The sequence below is a fragment of the Balaenoptera acutorostrata genome, chromosome 20 (assembly GCF_949987535.1).
Source record: "Balaenoptera acutorostrata chromosome 20, mBalAcu1.1, whole genome shotgun sequence".
In the NCBI taxonomy this organism is placed as follows: Eukaryota; Metazoa; Chordata; class Mammalia; order Artiodactyla; family Balaenopteridae; genus Balaenoptera; species Balaenoptera acutorostrata.
Window position 1 is genome coordinate 1,572,831 of NC_080083.1, and position 21,418 is coordinate 1,594,248.

The 21,418-nt window shown below is 61.3% G+C and overlaps 1 protein-coding gene across 2 annotated transcripts; it reads right to left on the reverse strand.

The window, feature by feature from the left end:
* Nucleotides 1-620: 620 nt before the first annotated feature.
* GRAP (GRB2 related adaptor protein) lies at nt 621-20,626 on the reverse strand. Of its 2 annotated transcripts, XM_007174133.2 has the most exons (5): nt 20,493-20,626; nt 14,548-14,645; nt 10,284-10,406; nt 2,890-3,058; nt 621-907 (listed from the first exon to the last, which is right to left on the reverse strand). In XM_007174133.2, exons 1-5 carry the CDS (start codon nt 20,568-20,570, stop codon nt 722-724), a joined length of 654 nt encoding a protein of 217 aa, XP_007174195.2. In that variant the 5' UTR covers nt 20,571-20,626; the 3' UTR covers nt 621-721. The 2 variants fall into 2 exon arrangements, with proteins under 2 accessions (XP_007174195.2, XP_007174196.2); XM_007174134.2 differs by lacking the exon at nt 10,284-10,406.
* Nucleotides 20,627-21,418: the final 792 nt, after the last annotated feature.

The following is a 21,418-nucleotide window of genomic DNA, read 5'->3' on the forward strand; positions in this document are numbered from 1 at the left end:
GGTCTGGGCAGAACCTGGGCCTGAACGAGTAAGAGCAGGTGCAGCTATGTCTCCCAGGTGGCCACGTCCAGGGCTGGCCCCTCAGAGCTCGTCCGTCCCGCGGGGCCAGCGGAAGAGCAGCAGCCTCCGTTTTGTGCACCCTTGCCCGCCCTCCCTCAGGGCCTCCGGCCTCCCCCGAAGTGTCTGTGGTGGGCAGGGGCGTTGGATCCCAGGTGGAGCCCAGAGTCTCCGAGTCTGTCCAGCAAGTCCAGGCACAGGTGTGCGGGGCCCTGGCCACCTCCCCAGTAGCCAGCCTTTGGGGCTTTTGGATGGAGGGGAGGGCAGGCCCAGCGGGTGGTCACCCACCCAGCCCGTGGTTCCTTGGCTTGAGCCCCCAGCGGGTGGAACCCAGGGGTCCTCAGCCCTCCCTGGGGGTGGTGTCATTGGTGTTTGGAGTGGGCGGGCCCTGCCGGCCACCCTGTGACATCACACAGCTGATAGCCGACGGGAAGAGGCCGGCCGAGGCCCTGGAGCTCCCCTAGCCTACGGGCCCTGAATGCGGCGGTCCTTCCGGGGCGCTGGGCCCGTCCCAGTTGACATGAAGCACAGGAGGCCGGCCGGACAGTCAGGAGGCGCACGTTCCAGTCCAAGGCCCTGGGCTGGGGGTGCCCGTGTCCTCTCTCTGGACCTCAGTGCCCGGTGGATGGCCGGTCCACTGGCTCTGCCCCTGGGCCCACTTGGGTCACAGGTGCACCGGCTGGACGTAGCTCCGCGGGAAGAAGCCGATGCGCCCGCAGAGACGGCCTCGCCACCAGCAGGGGTCAAGGCGCTCCAGGACCTCGATGATGTCACCGCGGCGGAAGCTGAGCTGGGAGGGGTCCTGGGCTGAGAAGTCAAACTGGGCCTGGGCAAAGCAGGCCCGGGGCGGCTGCGAGGAGAGGGAGCTGTCAGTGGGGCTCCTCAGGAGCCCCCGCCGGGCTGTCCCCACGGAGGCCCCAAGATAAGCGATTTCCCACAGGTGGAGAGGGGTCTTTCGGGCAGAACTGGGGTTGAACTCAGCTCTGTATCCAGGTCCAGACGATGGCCACCCCACCCGTGGGCCTCCCGCTGCCCGCCCCTGCATGTCTGCGGCACAGACCCTGTGTCTACACAGGGCACAGCCAGTGTCCTGACGGCCCAGTCGGGACCACAGGGCCAGTGGTCAAGGGACCTGAGTCCTGGGCCTCAGCATGGGACTTTGGTTAGGTCCCTGCCCGCCTCGGGGTCTCTTTCCTGACTCTGCAGCAGCCATGGTAACTTCTGACCCCAGGCCCTAGAACCACAGGAACAGGCCTTATAAACTATAAAGTGACACGTAGCTACGAGCAGTTCACTGCTGTTGCCCTTGGCCAGGCTTCGAGGGCAAGGATGTCACTTTACACTGCTTCCCTCTCTCAGGCCTGGTTCCAGTCTCATCTATGCCCCAGGGTGACCTTGGGTGAGCCCCTGCCCTCTGGGGGACTTGGCTCCCTGCCCACCCACCCCCCTTCGGGTGGCAGCTGGACGAGGGCCCCCTGCTGGCACGTGAGCCTGGCACCATGAGGATCACACCCAGCGCCCCGGCCCTGCCTGCCCACCAGGCTCTCTGCCCCAAGCCTGCGGAATCTTATCCGGCACGGGCCATAGGATCACGGACAGGCTAATTAGCGGTTCTCTGCCCAGGAAGGAAGAGGGGGCGTGGGTCCCAGGGGACTGAGCCAGCTCTGGAGTCGCCCTGCAGGGCCGGTGACCCCAGGGCCAGGCCAGAGCGAGGCGGTGGGTGTTGGGGAGCCCTCCGGCGGCCCCCAGCTCCATCCTGGCCCCCTCACAATTTCCAAGGGCAGAGCTGGCCCAGGCAGCGACAGGAGGGGATGGAGGTCTGAGAGGCAGGCCCAGCGGGGACTGGGGCGAAGAGTCCCTGAGACTGAGCTCAGAGCTGGCCCGGCCCCCAGGGGCAGGCCGAGTGCGCTGATGGGACGGAGGGTGCGTGGCAGGGGCAGGGGCTCCTCCTGAGACACTGTTTACCCTCCGACATATCAGATCCCAGAGTTCACCCTACTGGACCGAGAGGAAACTGAGGCCCAGGTGAGGGATGAACCGGCCCTAAGGCCACACACGGCGAGGCAGCAGAGTCTAGGAACGGGCAGGACTGCAGCCGCAGCCCGGCAGCCCCTCCCCAGGCCCTGGCCACAGCCGTGCTCCCCGTCCTCTGCAGAGCTCAAGCTCACTGGGCTGTCCAGGGTCCCGACCTCCAGCCCCAGGCCTTGCCGACACCCCCTCCCAAGCAAAACAGCACGTCGGGGCCAATAAGCCCACTGGCTGGTGTCGTCATCCTAATGAGAGTGAGAGCTGGTCCCCGGGGCCCCTGGACAAAAGAGCTGGCTGGCAAATCGCTGTTATTATGAGGACCAGGGGTGGCCGGACCCCACTCCACCCGGCCAGGACCTTGCCCACGAGCGCTCACGCTGCCCCGCGCCCCACCCCAGGCCGACTCCTGCGGAGCAGAAGCCCGAGCGGACCCCACCCGGCAGGTGGCCTCCGGTAGTCACGTCACTCCCTGAGCCTCAGTGTCCTACCTGTACATGGGGACCAGGAGGCTCCCAGGAGGCTCAGCCGGTGTCAGTACCTTCACTCATTCAACAAACAACCACTGAGCACCTGCCAGGCGCCGGCACTGCTCCTGGCTGAGAACGGGCTGGCTCAGTTTGCCCGGGGAGTTTCCACCTGCTCCTTCCCTTCCTTCCCCGCCTCCCCTTTCCCAGCCCTGCTTGTCTCCTGCAATGCCCAGGACAGAATTTTAGAAGCGGGGCTGGACCCACCTCCTGCCACGTGGGAAGGGGGCGTCGGGCCCCTGCGGAGAGGCCCCCTCGCCCGCCCGCCCCACTCACCCACCTTGGCCAGGGGCTCCTCATCCCGCAGGAAGACCTGCCGCTTCTTGGCGATGGTGCTGGTCCGGTAGAAGGCGACCAGCTCATTCAGAGAGTTGAACTTCTCCTCCCACAGGTAGTACTTCCCCGAGGCCTCACGCAGCACCTTGAAATGCTGCACCTGGTCCCCGTAGCTAGGAGGGAGGACACAGACCACCTCAGAGGGGCCCACGGTGGCTGGGCCCTCCCCCCATCCCTGCCCCCCGGAACCAGGCCTTTTGCTCTCCAGGTGAGGCTTGGAGTCAGGAGAGGAGGTGCGGAGGGGGGGGTCCCAGGCCCCATTGACCGGCTCCGTGAAAGACGCGGTGAGCCCCCACCTGGCAGTGGAGTGTGGAGTAAAGGATGTGGACCTTGGACCAGGCCACTTTCTTGCTGTGTGACCTTAAGCAAATCACTTAACTTCTCTGAACCTCCGTTTCCTCATAATACCTCCCTTCTGGGGAAGTGCTCGTGTACTGGCAACATTAAATGGTTCCTCTGAGAGGTGGTCAGACAGCATCTCTTCTCTCCAACGTCCCCCAGCCTCAACACTCCTCTCCCTCCCCCACCTCGTCCCCTCCCAGCCCTTACAGTCCCTTGAGGGGTGAGTCCTAAGACCATCCTGCCGGTGTGAGAGGAGCTCAGGCCTGTGGGATGCTTCCTGTCCTTCCCTGCCCCACATCCACTCCCACCTCAAGAACCTTCTATGGCTCCCCATTGCCCTCAGGGCAAAATCTTAACACCTCAGTCTCCAGTTCTGGCTCTGATGACACATCCAACCTCATTTCCTTCAAATACTCTCTGATGCCTCCTCTCCCAGCCTTTGCCCAGCCTTGCAACCCACCACCACCAAGTGCCTTCCAGCCCAGCGGAAGGGATAGCCTGCGTCTGCCAGACTGGCCAGCAGGGCAGAGGGACCTGCCTGGAACACGCGGCACGTTCCAGTCCAGGACGGGCTGTGCAGGCTTGGGGCAGCCTGAGTTCCTGCAGGCCCACAGTCCAAGTGTTTCTAGGGCGTGGACAGGAGTATGGTGTCCACCCCCCCAGTTGCCCATCCCTGCCTGTAGCTCACTTCCTCCACCTATCAGCCCTGGGGCTGGTGTGCTGCCTTGTTAAAGGTTAAGATGCAAGATTTAAGATAGAGAGAGATTTGTTCCAGGTAAATACCTTCTGTTCTGTGTGTGTGTCTGGGATGGGAGAAGGGGGGAATCCTCCCACCCTGCCCAAGTCAAGAATCCAAACCACACAGAACCTCTCTCTCCACTTTCAAGCATGCCTCCAGGCTTCTGCATACACTATTTCTTCCAAATTCTTCTTGAATCAAACTCCTACTCATGCTTCAAGGCCCACGTAAAATGGCCCAACCTCTGCGAGCTGCCTCAGATGCCCTCAGTCAGAGTCCGGGGACTCCTTGGGTTCCTCGGCCCCTTGTACAGCCTGCGTGTAACCCGCTGCTCACAGACACCCAAAGGTAGGGAGACGGGAGGCGGCCCAGCTCTAGCCCAGTCGGGAGAGGCTGGGCTCAGGGGCGAAGCAGCATGGCCCGAGGGGTCAGTGCTCACGGGCTGCACTTTTCCTGGACCCTCCCCTCCCGGCTCTGAGCTGTGGTCCCAGCCCCTCTAACACGCGTCCACTCTCAGGGCAGCAAGCTCCATCCACAGAACTGAGGCCAGAGAAGGCCTGAGACTCTGTGACCAGGCACAGCCATCATCCCCAGCCCGAGACAAAGCCGCTCGTGCCGTCAGCAGGCATTGTTCCCAGGTGACTAGGCTGCCACGGTGTCGGCTGTGGGATGTGCATGTCCGTGTCCCGGGATGGGAGGAGGATGGGCAGGCAGGCAGGCGCCTCCCGCCCCGTCTGGCCTGCTGCAGCCTCGGCCCTTGAGGCCGCCCCCGAGCCTGGGTCTCCCTAGTGCCCTGTTCCGGCGGGCTCAGGGTTCTTCCGGTCCCTGGACCGTATTCTGGGAGGCAGAAGGCCCTGACTCCGTGCCGGCCCCGAGAAGAAGCCCGGGGTGCGGGCGGCCCCCGTCCTCTGGGTAAGAGGCGGACGAGAGTGTGGGAGGCTTGAAAAGATCTCAGCCCCAAATGAGCACAACCCTGAACACTTTGGTGTTTGAAGTTTATCTTCAAAAGCTTATCTTACCCAGAGGGTCACCCGGAACGGAGCATTCCCTGATCACACCCAGGTCAGGGGGCGAGACCTGGGAAGGGGGCAAGGGACCCAGGAGGTCTAGAACCCTGCAGCCTGACAATCGGCAGATTCTCAAACCTGGGACGCTCTCGTGGTCCAGCCCCCCAGCCTGTGCGTGGCTCGTGGTGGGAGAGCGGGGCCCAGCTGGGCTGCTGCATCTGTGAGCGGGTGTGGCCGTCCTGCTGCGCCGGCCCCTGGCCTGACCAGTGACCCGCCTCCATGTGACAGGCCTGAGGACCCAGCACTTGGGCAGTCTCTCTCTCTCCCAGCCAGCCTGTCTCCCGCCTCCCCAGGCCCGAGTCTGAGTCCAGATGGCCCCTGAGCGAGGAGGGACGGCCCTGTGGGGTGAGCCCTCCTGAGCTGGAGGGAAGGGCAGACCCGGGCACAGGGCGGTGGGCTGGCCCGGGCGCGGCCAGAAGAGGGGGCACCTGGAGCTGGTGCACCACAGTGGGCAGAGCCTGGGGTGTGTGCGTGTGTCCCTCCCTGCTCTGTGGGAGGGACCGGACGTGTACATCCCTCTCTGAGCCGCCGTGGGTGTGTTTGTCTCTATGTGTGACCCCCATGTCCACCTACCCAGGGGGATGAGGGCTGGGCCTGGCCCCTGGGCTGTCAGAAGACCCCAAGGATGAAAGGCCTGATGCTAGCAGCCACCGATCCTGCCCAGCAGGTTTTTCTGGCTTGGTGGCAGCAGCAGCAGAGGTGACAGTGGCAGCCCAGGGAGGATAAACAAGGCTGGGGTAAGGTCAGGAGCCCCAGCACCCCACCCCCCACCCCCAATCAGGGCCTGTGGACCCCCGGGTGGAGGCCAGGGTGCTAACTGCCCGCTGGATGATCTCCGTTAGGCATGGCCCTTCTCTAGACTCAGTTTTCCCGTCTGTGAAAAGGGAGGGGGTGGATTCCCTGTCCAGCAACCGACATGAGATAGATTCCAACTGACCTTGGGACTGCCAGTGGAGACAGACTCCTCCTGGGTCTTTAGGCCTCAGGGAAGAAGAGTGGAAGGGTAGACCTGGTCTTTCAGGTCACAGAGGGTCAGTGGGCTCTAGCTCCACTGTTTCTGGCTGTGTGACCTTGGGCAAGTTACTGCACGTCTCTGAGCTTTTGTTTCCTTACCTGTACACTGGGCTTCCAGGGTCACTTCCTCCCTGTCTTTGAGGGCATAAAACTGTGCCCCCCCATTCTTTCCTGCTTCATTTTCCCAAGAGCCTTTATCATCTTCAAAGATTTTATATATTTTACTAATCGTTTAGAAAATTATATATATACACATACATACATACATACATACATACATGTATAAAATTGTCAGCCACCCCAGTAGAACGTGAGTGCCTAAAGGACAGGGAGCTTCGTCCGATTTGTTGGTGGTTGAATCCCCAGCACCAGGCACAGGGCCTGGCGCACAGTAGGGGCTCAGCGACCAGGGCAGCAGAGCAAACACACCATTGACTCCAGGGCACCCCTGGCCTGAAAAGAAGTAAAACATCTCACTTGGGAGCAAACCATCATTTCTGACAAAGAAGCCCACAGCAGCCTGGAGCAGAGTGTGGGGCAAAAGTAACACAGCCCAGGCGGTGCGCCCCTGCCCCGGCCCACTGGCCACCAGCTCAGACATGCTCCCAGAGGTGGAGGGGGACAGCCCCCTGTAAGCTCGTAAAGGGCAGCCAGCCGTGGCCACCATCACTCCGTGAGGCAGAACAAGGCCCGTAAACCCCACCTCTGACAGCTTTATGAGGCTTGGCATGAGCGTGCAGGAGATGCCACGCATACGGGGTCAGAGTCCCCAGGAGCGCAGCCAGCGAGGACAGACATGCTCTCACACACGGATCTGCGTGACCGTCACCCAGAAGGGTGGCCATCGGGTCACTGGACTTCATGATCTCCAGGGCTACTATCTCCACGTGGCAGATGAGGATGTTACAGCCGAGGGGGACGGAATCTGCTGAGGTTACGCAGCAGGTCCAGGGCAAGGCCAGGACGAGAAGTGGGCTCCCCGCCCCCGTGTGGCCACTGGCCCTTCTCTAAGAGCCTGGGACCCTGGGGCGTGGGCCAGGAGGCACGTGTGGCCCTGGGAGGGTCAACATGATGATGATTACGTAGCTGGCATTTGGGGAGGACTCACTGTGTGCCAACATCACACTAAGCACCTTACAAAGATGTTCATTTTACAGACGAGGAAACAGGCGGGGGTTCCTTGCCCAGGGTTATACAGGAGAGGTACCGGAGCTGAGATTCTTGCTCAGAAACCCCCCTCCTAGCTGCCCTGAGTCTGTTTCCTGCTCTGATCCCTGCCCAGTGGTCCTCCAAGGGCCCTGAAAGGCCCCCCTAAGAGACGATGGATGAGAGTCGGGGCAGGACCCGGTCCCGGCCCTGGGGGACGAAACCGAGGCTGGAGGGCGCCACCTGGTGGTCCTGTGTGCACACCACAGCCCTGGGGCCCAAGGTTCCGGTTCTGAGCTGGGGGAGGGGGCTTGGCCAGGATGCCTGGGGTGTGGGGGGGAGGGGGCATGTGCTGGGGTTTCTCAGAGGGACACTCCCAGACCCCTTCCCAAGGTAGCATTGGAGCTGGCTCCCCAGAACTGCCTCTCTCCCCTCCTGGTCAGACAAATGCCTTGCTGTCCAAGCCCACCTCTCTCCGCCCCACCTCTGGGTCTTTGCACATGCTGTTCCCTGGGCCTGGCATCCCCTCTCCCCTCTTTGTGCACCAAACTCCTACTCATGCTTCAGCGCCCAGCTCAGATGTCACTTCCTCCACCCTGTGGAGTGTCTGCTGCCACTGAACTTCCCTCAGTCAGGCATCGTGGAGACCCCGGGCCCCCACTCCCTCGGGGACTCTCCCCTGTCCAGCACACACACACACACACACACACACACACACACACACACACACCCCAAGGGTTGAGCTCGCTGGGCTGACCCTGTGCGGGGCGCGGCGGGGCTGCACGCTCAGGGAGACGCCAGGAGAGGGCAGGGCGCCGGGGCACCCACGGCGGAGGGACGTTCAGGCCATGGGATCGGCTCGCTGGCCGTGCTGGGTGACCTTGGGCTTTGGAGCTGATTCCAGGAGCCACTAGAGGCCAGAACAGCCCGCCCGGCTGGCACCATTCCCAGGAGATGCCAGGCCCTGGGAGCCGGCACAGGGAAAACTGCCACTTCCTGCTTCTGTGGGCGACGCGCTGGGCTGTGGAGGGAGGGGCGAGCTAGGGGCTCCAGACGCCCACGACCATCAACCATCGGGGTGGGAGGTCAGGGCCATAAACTGGTGTCTCCCACCACCCCCACTAGCAGCGCCCCATTTTTAAGATGGAGGAAGAGGGGCTCAAAGAGGAGGAGAGCCATTGCCGTCGGTCGGGATGGCAGCCTGTTCCCAGGGGAAACGGAAGTGAGAAAAGCCATGGCTGATGACAAAGCTTGGAGAGGAGCGGGTGAGGGCTGTGACCCCCAGGATGTGGGATCACCCACCCCCAGCAGCCCTCCTGACCTTGGTGGTCCCCCCAATGAGGTGCCTCCTGGCCCGGAAGGGGAGACGCCCACCTCCCAGGGCTCCGGTGTGCTGACCACACACCACGAGCTCTTCACAGAAAGGACGGGCAAGGCCTCCCCTGGGATACGTTTCTGCAGCCAGGAGCCCCCAGGCCCAGCCTGGTTGGAGCCAGGAGCCCTCCCCCTCTCCCCCCCCAACCCCCAGTCCGTGGCTGCCTTGTGGGGATCCCCCTGAGCCCGGCTCTGGACTTCCCCCACCTTACCCATCAAAGCCACCCTGTGTTCATTTATCCTTTAGAAAATCAGCCAGCCACTGGCTGTGCAGCATTCCAGTTCCAGGAAAGGGGACACGCGAGCGGGGCCACACAGCACCCCGAGCAGCCACTGCTTCCCAGAGGCCACGCTGCCCGGAGGGCACCCCGCCCCTTCCGGCCGGCCGGCAGCCTCGCCGCGCCAGTGCCCACAGCGACCCGACGGTGGTGCTGCCGGGGGTCCCGCTTCACAGACCCACGCCACCTCCCCACCCCAGTCCCAGCGCTATCGGCTCCGCCCGGCTCCTCCCAGGGCCTCCCCCCGCCCCGCAGCCAGAGGCGTCAAACCCATCTCCCCTGCTCGGGACCCTCTGCAGGGCCCTGTTGCCCTGGGGTTTCCCATCGGGACCTGTCAGGCCCATCTCTCTGGCTGTGACCCCCCGTTGCTGGCTCTGCCCCACTCACCCCAGGCGCATTCCCACCCCAGGGCCTTTGCAATTTCTGTTCCCTCTGCCTGGAAGCCTCTCCTCCCGGATCCCCACTCCCGGGCCCCAGGCGGCCTCCACCACCAGGTTCAGATCCCTGCCCACTGGCTCCTGCTATGTTCATTTGTCTCCTTTTTTCATTTGTTCAGTCTGTCTCCCCCACTAAGACATAAACCCCAAAGGGCAGCGACTTTGTTTTTTTTTTCACTGTCATTTCCCAAGTCCCTAGAACAGCCTGGCACGTGGCATGTAGCTCAGTGACAATTCCTTGAATTGCTGCACCTAGATCCTACTGTTCCAGGCGCTGGGAGTAGGAAGGACAGAGACCAGCTGGGGCCCTGACCCCTTCACCCCCGACCCCGGTTCCTGCCCCTTCCTTCCAGCCTGGATTCCTCCACTGCCCGATTGTGACCTTCGGGATTGGGTTCTGAGCTGCCCAGAGGCTGCCACCCTGCTTCCGTGCCAGCCACTACTCTAATGGCTCTAAATAGAATGACTCATATGTTCTTTGCAATAACCCATTTTACATGTGAGGAAACAGGCACAGAGAGGTTAAGGGACTTGCCCAAAGTCACACAGTCAGGAAATGGCAGAGCCAGAATCTGAACCCAAGCAGCCTGGCCCCAGGGTCCATCCTGTCAACCATGTAGCACACAGGGGAACCCTGTCCGGAGCACATCCTGGACACCTGCCCTGGGTGCCCTGCTGCTCTCCCACCCCCAGTCCCACCACACCAACCTCCCCTGGTGACTTGCTGCTCATGGAACAATGGCCGACCCTTCGGCCCGGCGCTCGAGGCCTCGCAGCCAGCCCAAGCTGCGTCGAATCCTCCAGCTCCGGGCCACACCCTGGGGTCTGCATCATCCCCGACCCCCAGAGGGGCGCCTGCTTCCAGGCATCTGTCGTTCCCTCCACACCCTGCAGGCCTCTCCCTGGCCACCCTCCTCCACACACCCCGGGTCAGAACTCACTTCACAGAGACAGAGAACTCCCCTGGGGAGCTCTCGCTCTCCCGGATCAGGAAAGCTCCCGGGTGGTTCCGCTTCATCAGAATTTCTTCTGCCAGCTGCCGGGAAATCCTGCCCGAGTACCACCTGCAGAGAGGGGGCAGGTGAGGGCGGGGGAGGCCAGGCTACCCTGCCCCTATGCCAGGCACCCAACACCGCCAGGTCCTCACCGCAGTCCCGAGACACAGGAAATACGACGGCACCCACTTTACCCAGAGAGGCCAAGGTCATGCGCCCAAGGTCACGCACCCAAGGTCATGCGCTGTGAAAGGCAGGAGTTGGGCCCAGTCCCAGCATTCTGGCTCCTGAGCCCAAGCATTTCCCACCACACCAGCCAAATACACACCTCGGTGAACCCTAACCCAGCCAACCCCAGCTGGGCTTTTCCATTTCAGATTCTTGAAAGTAAAAAAATATTTTAAAAGATGACCCCCCCCAAAAAATAGCAGCTTTGATCTGGTGAGGAAGGGTCTCTCCCTGTACCCGTTTCACAGATGCACAAACTGAGGCCACCTGGACTTTTTCTCACAGGTTCAAGTCCCTTTTCTCTCTGACCAAACAGAACTGGGTATACAGAAGGTGCCTTGTAAATGCTGAGAGTCTGGCAGGGCCTAGGGGTGAGAGGCTGGGATCCAGCTTCTCTTCCAGCCCTGCCCACTGTGCTCTTTGGGGCTCGCCCACCCTCGGAGGGTCCAGGTGGTCTCTGGCTGGCTTCTCGGTCCCCGGATTTGAGCCCAGTCCCTTAATGGTTCGGGTGGGGGAACTGAGGCCCAGAGCAGGTGGAGTCTCACGGTGGGACCTTGGTGCTGAGGGCCGCCGGAGGCTCCCTTCCCTGTACAATTTCCCTTCCCTCCTTCAACTGAGCTTCCTGAGTCTGAGCGTGGCCCCGGGCGGATGTGTGGCAGAACTTTTCCTGTTGTATCAGGATGTTGACAGCGAGCCCTCCAGGCCCAGCACAGAGGCTCAGGTGCACACAGACCGGGTCCTGCCGGTAACCCCACCTGCCAGCCACGTGTGAGCCCTTGCAGTTCCTCCGAGGGATTTTTACTAACGTGCTTGGCCTGTGTGCGGGGCAGGTTGGGCCCCGGATGTTCTCAAGTGATGACTGAGGGGAGGAGGACAAACACGCAGCTCAGCTCGGGTGCCGGCTCCCGGGTTCTGGCCACAGGGAGAGCCTGTCGCCCGGGGCCACCAGTAGTGGCAGTGCCACCGGCTCCCTCTCTGCCCGCTTTCCAGTCCGAAATAAAGTCCTGGTCCTGACATGGTGTCTCAGAGCCCCCCCCAACCCAGAAGTGAGGTTCTAGCCCATTGCTGCCCCCCAAAATGGGGGGGACCCTGGGCCCATCTCTGGTCAGGTGGAGGGGAGGCAGTGGAGGTGGGGGCCGAAGGCGGGGCTCCAGGGAACCTCCGAGAGCTCGGCCTGGGTCTCTGGAGTCTGGGAGTCCCGGATGAGGCCTCGAAGCCGAGGCTGAGCTCAGGGGGCCCCGGAAGGGTGCTCCTCCGGGGAGCCCCCAGCAGGACCCAGGTGCAGTGCTGCCGCAGGAGCAGGGGTCCAAAAGGGCCCTGCGTGGGAGTTTCCAAAGAACCCACAAAACTCCACAGGAGGCATCAGCGTGTGGGCGGCTGTCACCCTCAAAGGATTTTGCAACAGCAGCCTCGAGGAGGCCCGCCCTGCCCCTACCAGGTCCTCGGTGGCTCGGGGACAGAGTGCGGAGAACAGCACTCCCGACGCCCCAGAGCACAGCTCGCTCCACGCGTGGACGCCTCAATTAGTCCCCATTGTAATGACGTGGAAACTGAGGCCCAGGGAAGGGCAGGGATCCCCAAAAGTTGCTCCGCAAGTCTCTGGCCTCCGACTCTCCCCCAGCCCAACCCCCTCCCCCAGCTGCTCTTACGGTTCCCCCATCCCCTCCCAGTGAGCACAGCCGGGGTCCACAGCACTGGCGGCAAATCTCACCCTGCCTCTTGCCAGCTGCGTGACCCCGGACAAGCCACTCAACCTCTCTGTGCCGCCACCTCCTTGCCCACAAGACCGTGATGAGGACACCCAGCTCGCAGGGCCCTTGGGAGGAGGAGGGCGCTGCCGCCTGCAGGTGTTCACCGCCGCTGCTGTGAACTCCTCCCATGTGTCACCCATTAGCCTGTCTGCGGCCCTCCCAGCAAACTTCTACTCTACCTCCCAGGCCCAGCAGACCGCGCCCTCCTCCAGGAAGCCCTTCTTAACGCCCACCGGCCACGTGGCTGCGTCAGGTGCCTTGGTGACCCCTGCCCATGAGGCCCAGAGGCTCTGGGAGCAGCTGGTCTGCATCACGACCCCCCCTCCACGGGCTCCCTGGGCAGGCGGAGGTGACGGTGGAGCTCAGGGAAGGAGTGGCCTGGTGTAGACACGAGGCCCCCTGGGACCCCTGCCCTGCCCCCGCCCCACACCCTGGAGCCCAACGGGCTGAGTCAGGCACAGAGCTGGACTTTCCCCACTGCTATTTTGGGGCCAGGGCAGGGGCTGAGGTTAGCCAAGGATGCATCTGGGCACGGCCTCAGGCAGGTGGGCATGGGGCCTGTGCCCCATCCCTACTCTGTCTCAGACGGAAGTGGCCAGAGCCAGCCCCAGGGAGCCCAGGGCCATCGGACACTGGAACCCTCCATGGCTCCCAGCTGCCCTGGTGGAGGCTTGCCTGAACCACCAGCATTGCCCCGACAGGCGTGGCCCCAAAATCTATCAGCTTTTCTTTCCTCCTGAGCAAACAGAAGCCTCTGCTTAGGCTTCTCAGCGGCCTCCCACCTCCCAACCTCCTGGCCTTCACCGACTCACAGCCTCCTCCTGGAGGCTCCCGCTCCCCCCGTGTCCTCCGCTGGCCTGGCCCTGGCCAGGTTCTCGCTGTCTCTCTCCCTTTATGACAGAAAGTCTTTAAGGCCGGAGGACAGGCCCCTGCCCAAGGTCACACAGCCCAGAGGCACCCTGCGGACCTGGAGACCAGGCAGGGGACCTGGGTGGGTCGGGCCCTTGCCCAACACAGGAAGTCCGAGGTGGTGGCAGCTTTGGAAATAACTTGAAGACAGATAAAGAGGAAATGACCTCCAGGCCCTGCACCTCCCTCCCCTCCACCCAACAGCCACACACGGGCCCTGACCTGCCTTCACCTCTGCAGGAGTACCACTCCCCACCTGGCTCAAATGCCTCCATGGCCCCCACCACCCTCCGCCGGGCGTTTGAGGCCCTCCTGTCGGTCCCACTGCCAGGAGTTCTCGTTGTTCGCGCTCCCAGGAATGCCCTTCTCTTTTTCTCCTTAGCTAACTCCTACACACATGCTTCAAAACCTCACTTGTTGCCACCTCTTCTGAGAAGCCCTCCCTGGTTAATTATCTCAATGCGGACTGCCTTCCCTTGTCATAGTTTCTTTATGTCCTGTCTCTCCCACAGGACACGACTGCTCTGACCCCAGCATCTCATCACGTGTCCCCAGCATCACCCAGGTGGGTCCCCTCAGGCAGTGGCCAGTGTCTGGCGAATGACCGAGTGAGCGACTGTGACTTGGGGCTACTTCAGCCACCACTCCATGAATATCCAGTTGGTTTTTCCCAGATTCTTGGCCACTTAGGCCTGTTCCGGGGTTGAGAACAGGGCTTTCAGCGTTGGAAGCCTGACGCGGGGGCTTCCCTGGGCCAGCTGGTCCCAAGCCCAAGGACACCTGGGCTCCTCGTGACTCCCGCTCTGCCCTGTCCCAGACTCTGCTCGGCCCATGTCCAGCTCCCCTGCCCACAGGTCTGCCTCCTTCCCGCCCCTCCATGGCCCCTCACTCCCCACCCCGGCACAGGGCTGAGTCGGCCTCTTAGAGGAGCCTCGGCCCTCCTTGTGTTGCAGATAGGGAAACTGAGGAACAGAGAGAGCAGGAGTCTGCCTGAGGCCACACAGCAGCCAGGGGCCCCGCCGGCTGAGCGCCCAGGGCCCTGTCCTCTCCAGGGCTCCTACCGGGATGCTCTCCGGTGTCCCAGGTCCTCAGTGTCGTGGCCTGGGCTGGCCCCGACTGCCACCACTTGGGACAAGTCCCCACATGTCTGTCCCCCACCTCTGCTCGGGGAAGAGACGGGGGTCCCCAGACAGATGGCAGGAGGCGGGGCTGAGGACTTGCAGGCAGCTCAGCTCAGCCTGGGCCAGGCTGGGTGTGGACGTTTGGCTTCAGGGCCGGGGTGGGGGCCCTGCGGACATGCGGGGGTGGGGCCGGCCACTCACGGGTGGGGCTTGACGCGGATGTAGTTCTTGGGGACGAACCCCTCTGCACCCCGGAGCTCGGCCTTGTACCAGTTCTGGTCGTCTTCCATGTTCAGAATCTGCGGGCGGGAGAGACACGGTCACCTGGTCACCTAGTAGCGACGGCTGTCCCCTGCTGAAGGCCCACACCAGCCCTGGGGCCCACTTCCCAGAGGGGAGCGAGGTCGCAGGGTGATTCCACGGTCTGGGGGTCACAGAGGAGAATTTGGTTGGTGGGTTGAGCTTTGGGCGGGGAGCTGGGGCTGGACTCTCAGGTCGTGCCACCTAGACCCCTGGGAGCTGGGGGACAGATCCGGGGCCCCTCAGTCCCTGAGCTGCGGCCCTGAGCATGGGGGGCCCACAGCATTTGATACGAGGCACGGAGCCAGGGGTCGGGGGTAGGTTTGCGGAGGCCCCGCCAAGCGGTGGTCACGGGGGTCACTCGCATTTACAAGTTTCACGTCTGAGCTCAGGGGTGACGATCAGGCGGGGGCTTCAGACACCGGGGAGCAAACGAGAGCCTCTGGGCTGCGCAAGGCCGAGGCCTGGCTGCTCGGGTCGCAGACTCCCCGTCGCCTTGCAGGTGGGCCGAGGGGAACCGAAACCTGAGCGGGGCGGGCGGGTGCCGCTATGGGCGGGCGGGTGGCGGAGGCCGCGGGGAGGGCGGCCAGCAGGACGCTTGGGCCCCCTCCCCACTCCCTGGGCAGGCTCGCCATGTGTCACCCCTTCTCACACCGGCCCCCGAGGCCGCCTTCACCAAAGGCTACTTCACAGAGGAGGACACAGGCCCAGACAGGGGAGGGGAGCAGGGCCACACGGCAGGGGTCTTAGGACCGGGGCCCCCCAACCCAAGTTTTCACCCCATGCCTCCTCCCACATTGTCTCTGGACCCCAACCCGGGGGCCATCTCTCCTCTAAGTCCCAGAACAGGTCCCCACGTCAGGTCAACCCCAGTGGGGATATTGGTTGAGACAAAAAATCAGACGCAGATCAGCAGCCCAAGCAGGGAGCACCATGGGAGCAAAGGCTGGGACAGCAACTCAGATGGTTTGGTTTTACCAAGAGGAGCTGAGATTTGCCCCCTGGGCCCAGGCCTGGCCCCTCCCTCGTCTGTCTGCCAGGTCCCTTGAGCCCCTCCTTCCTGCCCTTGCAGTCTGGGCCAGACCAGCGTCCCCAGGGACAGCCGGAAGCAGGTGGCTGACTCAGGATAACTTTTGCTGAAAACTAAACAAAACAAAAAACTCCCCCAGCTTAATGAGAGAATTAGGGCCTGCGGGTCACAGACTCATTGAAGATTCTTGGGAGCCTCGGGCTCTAGACCACTCTGCCTGCCTCTGACTCTCTCCACAGCCCTGGCCTCAGTTTCCACATCTGTAAAACGGGCACATCTACGGCCTACACGGCACATGGCAGTGTTTTGTGACCTGCAAAATCCTGCGTGGATGTGTGGATGTGACGTATCTAATCTATCCCAGTTTTGTTTTGGTTTTGTTTTCCTGTCACCTCCACTCCAAGGAAAGACCCAGAAATGTTCTGATTGGTTGTATTAGCTGAATTCTTGCTGTTAACATTGTTCAAAGCCCCCAGACCCTCTGAGACATGGGAATCCCCGACCCTCCCTGGTGAAGCTCACACCTCGGCCTGCCCCTGCTTTGCCCCTGCAGTGCCCTTCTCCTGGGTGCTGTCTTGTGCCGCCGTCCCCTGGCCAGTGCGGCCACGGAGCCCCTCCTGCATGCCGGGCGCTGTGCCCAGCCCAGTGATACAGCAGGAAGCAGGAGGTCACATTTTAGTGGGCAGAGGCAGACAAGAAACAGGAAGGACACAAGTAAACAAGGTAATTTAATGTTCTGCTATGTAGTCTGAAAATATACATCAGGATGACATAGATGGAAGGTGCCTGGTTGGGGGCAGGGGGATTGTCAACAGGGGACAGGTGGGGGTGGGCAAGAAAGGCCTCTCTGAGGAGGTGGCACATGAGCTGAGGCCCGAATTACAGGAAGGAATGAGACATGAGAAGATGTGGGGAACAGTGTCCAAGGCAGAGGGAACAGCCAGTGCAAAGGCCCTAAGGTGGGAGCAAGCTCTGTGCCTGGAACAGAAAGGAGGCCCCTGTGTCTGCGGTTGAGCGGGGGGCAGTGCTGTGAGTTGAATGGGGAGGGTGAGAGCCTGAAGGTCTTGTACTCCGGGATTGTGGAGGGGGACAAGGGGGCCGTGAGGAGCAGGCCCAGGTGAGCGGTGAACGGGGCCCGGATTGGGGCTGCTGAGACGTGGTCAGATCTGGGGTAGGTTTTGGCAGAGCGGCTGACAGGCGGGATACACGAGACGGAGAGGAAGCAGCGGAGACAACCCCAGGCTCTGGGCCTGAGCGCGGGCAGGCAGTCGTGACCGCCAGCTGCTGCGGAACAGCTGCGGGAGGAGGTGGGGAAGCTCAGGGTGGCTGGGTCGGGCCATCGCCGTGGAAATGCCAAGAGGCCGTGGGCTCCCCGAGTCTGGGTCCTGGGGGCCAGGCTGTGCGTGAGGAGGAGGAGGTGAAGCCACCACCCACACCTTTCCTCCAGTGGGGCGCAGCAGGGTCCTGTGCACCCAGAAACGCCTGTCGGCGAGGGGGCCTTTGTTCCAGGGAAGTGACATTTGGGGCCCCTTGTCCAGAGTGCGTCCACGTGCCACCGGGCTTTCGTCTAAGAGCAGAGCTCAGGCTGGAAGAGCACATCCTCACCGGCTCCCAGAGGCCGGGATCTGCGTGTCCGCCGGTCACTGCTGGGCCGGGCCGGGCCTGGCCCACAGCCAGTGCGCAGGAAACATGCTCACGAAGGGACGAAGGGACAGGTCGTGGAGCTCAGCCACCAGCCCCACCCGCTGTCCCCGGCCCGGGGGAGGGAGAGGGGACACGGGGCGACATCGCAGCCACATTTTCATGGTTACAGAAATCAGACCCTGGGCTAGCGTGAGATGGGTGAGGCACTTTGGGTACAAAATTTAAGGGAGCTCCAAAAAAGTCAGGGATCAAGATAAAGAATATTTTAAAGGAATATGTTAAAAAATCAAAATTAATCAAAATTTCTGAATATGGTCATTAGTTAACAATAATGTATCCATATTGCTCCATTAATGTAACAAATGTACCAGGTTAATAATATAAAATGTTACCAAGGGTGTGGTGTGAGTGTGTGTGGGCAGGGGGAGGGGGGGCAGGGTGTCAGATTGGAATTCCTCTGTACCATCTTCTCGATTTTTCTGTAAATTTCAAACTGTTCTGAAAAGAGTCTATTTAGGAACTTCCCTGGTGGCACAGTGGTTAAGAGTCCACCTGCCAATGCAGGGGACATGGGTTCAAGCCCTGGTTGGGGAACTAAGATCCTGCATGCCATGCAGCATGGCCAAAAGTTTTTAATATTTTTTTTAATTAAAAGAAAAATCTTAAATCAAGGCAGGCTTTGACCCGGCCCCTGTACAGCTGTGAGAGGAAGGACCCTAACTCCACGTCTGGCCCTGGAAGGATCACTTGCCCATCTCTGTCCTGTGAGGAAAGGCAGAGGTGCGAACAAGGAAGCGTGACTTGCTCACAGCATGCCTCCCAGGATTGACCGCTAGCTCAAGACATTCTTTCTGGTGTTTTTTTCTAGGCACAAATCCAACGCATGAATGTCAGTTTCCCATCCCTAAAACTAATATCTATTGATTGTGGGTCAGTTGACTCTCTGTGCATGTTCCTTTGCATTCTGCTTTTTTGCCACTTAACGTTGCTTCACGAGCATTTTTACGTCGTTAAACACCCGCCTCCCCAAAGAGCATTCTTAGGGGCTGTGTGATATTTTGTGCCACCCCTGGGCAGGTAGCTAGGGCGAGTCCACACTGCAGACCCACCCACGGCCCCCAGCCCCGCCTGCTGCATTTTCTCCATCCACTCCCCTCCCCCGGCTCTTTGCGTGGCTGGGTCCTGCTCGTCCTTCAGATCTCAGCTCAGGTGTCATCTCTTTTGAGAGACTGCCCTGGCCACCCCCCCCATCTAAAGCTGTCCCCCTGCCCCTCCCTCCCACCCACCCTCTCCATTCCATCTCCCCAGGTGATTTCTTCCACCCATTTGTCACCTCCTGACGGCACTCACCCTCTGGAATGTCCGCTCCGGGAGGGCAGGGCCTGGGCTTTGTCCACTGCTGTGTCCTCAGCACTTAGGACAATGCCTGGTGCTGAGCAGGTGTTCGAGAGCTCGACAAGGGTTTGTTGAATGAAGGAAGGAAAAGGCAGCCCCTCCGGTGGCCTGTCATTCCTTGAAAGGTCCCCTCCTGGGTCTCCACGGACACAAGGAGCAAGTCCCATTGGGGTCTTAGCCGGGGTCTCGGCTAACATTTCAATCCTTCCTTCCTTCCTTCCTTCCTTCGACACCCCCGTGTCTTGCTGAGGACCTGCCCTGTGCCGGGCACTGTTTTATGTCCCTGCCCTCAGGAGCCTCGGTTAGAAGCAAACACAGCAGGAGTCGGCCAACGCTCTATCAAAGCTTAGTGGGAAACTTGGCCAATCTTGGGTGGGCAGGGGTGAGTGCAGGCATCCAGGAGGGAAGCGGGGATGTCACCGTTTTTACAACACTTGCCTTGGGGGACCCCACGGATCTACTCCCTCCACCCTGGTTCATCCCTCTGAGCCTCAGGTAGAACCCACCGGTCACCCCATTCCAAGTTCCCCACTGTTCCACTGCCTCTCAAGCCCCAAAGTCTGGAACTAGAGACTCCAAACTGCTCTCGGATTGGCAAACGAGGCCTCTGAAACAGACCTGGATCTCAAGAGTCTCGTGCTAGATGGTGCTGGTGTCAAGCCTGCCCCATCCCCAGCTGGCCACACGTCCACAGGTCCCCCCACCAGCCACTCAGGGTGGCCCAGGGCTGGCATCCCAGCACAGAGGAAGGGGGACACCCTCAAAAAGATGCAGTTCTTCTTGGAACCGTCCACCTCCTGACCTAGCCCAGCTGTTCAGTGTCACGGGGTTCAGAACACAGGTTCCAGAGTCAAAGGACAGGGGTTCACCTCTGGCCCCACACCAGGCAAGCTGTGGAGCCTGCCTGTGCCCCATTTAGTCACCTGCGAAACGGGGCCTCAGCAGCTTAAATGGACGTTGATGTGCACCGCCGAGCTCGGACCTGGGGCTCTGTACGGCGTCAGCACCCGGGGGCCCTGCCCCTCCCTGGGCCCCGGCTCAGACTGGAAGCCTCATGCCCACTGCGCCGGTGCAGAGACCGAGGCCCAACGAAGGGCAGGGGCTTCCTGAGCGTGACTTGGTGGCAGCTCCAGCGCCCGACTTGTGGCACGGCCCCTCCCAAATCAGGGCCCTGAGCTCTGCTTCCAGATGCAGACTTGTAAGCAGGGACATTTCCCGAGAGACAGAGCCCGGGAGCCCAACTGCCTGGGTCGCCCCGGAAGGCGTGTGTTCCTCAAGAGGCCACACAAGGGACCTGAGCGGTGTTGAGGCTTATCTTCCCCTTTCTTGCCTGCAGGGAAGCTCGTCTGGACCCCTAATCATTGTTGTTTTCGCCCCGGTAGGTTAGTGTGTGTACTTAATTCCCAAGACCCTCTCTCTGTCTCTCTGCATCAGTCTCTGCCTCTTCCTCTCTCTCTCTTTCCCCAGCTGTCTTTTCAAATTCTTTCCTGGGAAACGGTGTTCAATCAACCCCTGCCAGGCACTATGCTAATGTCTCCTTGAATCCTCACAATGGCCCCCAAAGGAGGGATCACTAACTATCTCCCCATTTCCCAAATGGGGAAACTGAGGCTCAGAGGGTGGAGGTGGATTGTCCAGAGTCACAGACTCGATAACTGAAGAAGCCGGGCCCGTCTTCCTCCAGAGACTGGACTCTGTTTGGGGGGCTGTCCGGGCCCTGGTTTTAAGCACCCCCCATCCCATGCGAGGCCAGCTGAGCCGGCTCTGGCCACCCTACCTTGAGTGTGTCCCCCTTGTTGAAGGCCAGCTCGTCGCTCTCTGTGGCCTGGAAGCTGTACAGGGCCACGGACTCCATGCCGCTGTCCCCGAGCCCCGGCAGCTGGGCTCTGAGCAGGGCCAGCAGCTTCCTGCTTCCTCTGCAGTCGAGGACCGTCTTCCTTTGTTTTGAGAGCGTGTTTGTGCTTTTGAAGCTGAGACTGAGACTTCCCCTGACAGGAGAAACAGGAAGCAGAGATGTCCCAGAACAGGGGGTGTGAGCCGCAGCCCCACCTCAGACCCCAGGGAGTCCCCGGGCAGCCCTGGGAGTGGGTCCTCCTCCTGCACCCACGTTACAGATGATAAAACTGAGGATCCAGGGCAGAAACGCTGCAAAGCCATCCCCAGCTCAGACACTGTGTCTTGCGGTCCCAGCCACCCCCCCGCATTTGCCGATGTCTCCTCCACAGTTTCTAAGCTCCGATGCCTCCTGTGACTTCCCACTGCCTGCTGCATCGACCCCAAGCTCCTTGCCTGACAACCAGGGCCCTTCCAAGCCGCTACCCCCACCCACAGCTCTCCAGACTCATCCTTTGCTACTCCCCTACCGTCTGAACAAACACGGGCTCCAGCCACAGCCGAGGGACACCCCACATGTCCATTTCGTCCCCCAGCCTTTCCACATGCGAGGCCCTCTGCCTTGTGCTCTCTTCCCCTTTCTCTTCCCAGGAGACTCCTATTCATCCATCAAAGCCCAGTTCAGAAGGTGCCTCTTCTGATTTAAACAGCGGGCACCTTCAGCGGGATGGCAATCCTAAGGTCAACAAGGACTGCAAATAATCTTGACCTTTGCTTAGGTTTGCTATGGGCAGTGGAATCAGTGTTGTAATTCTGGGACAGGTGTGTGAGTATCGTGGGAAACACCATAAACCACTAAATACAGCAAAG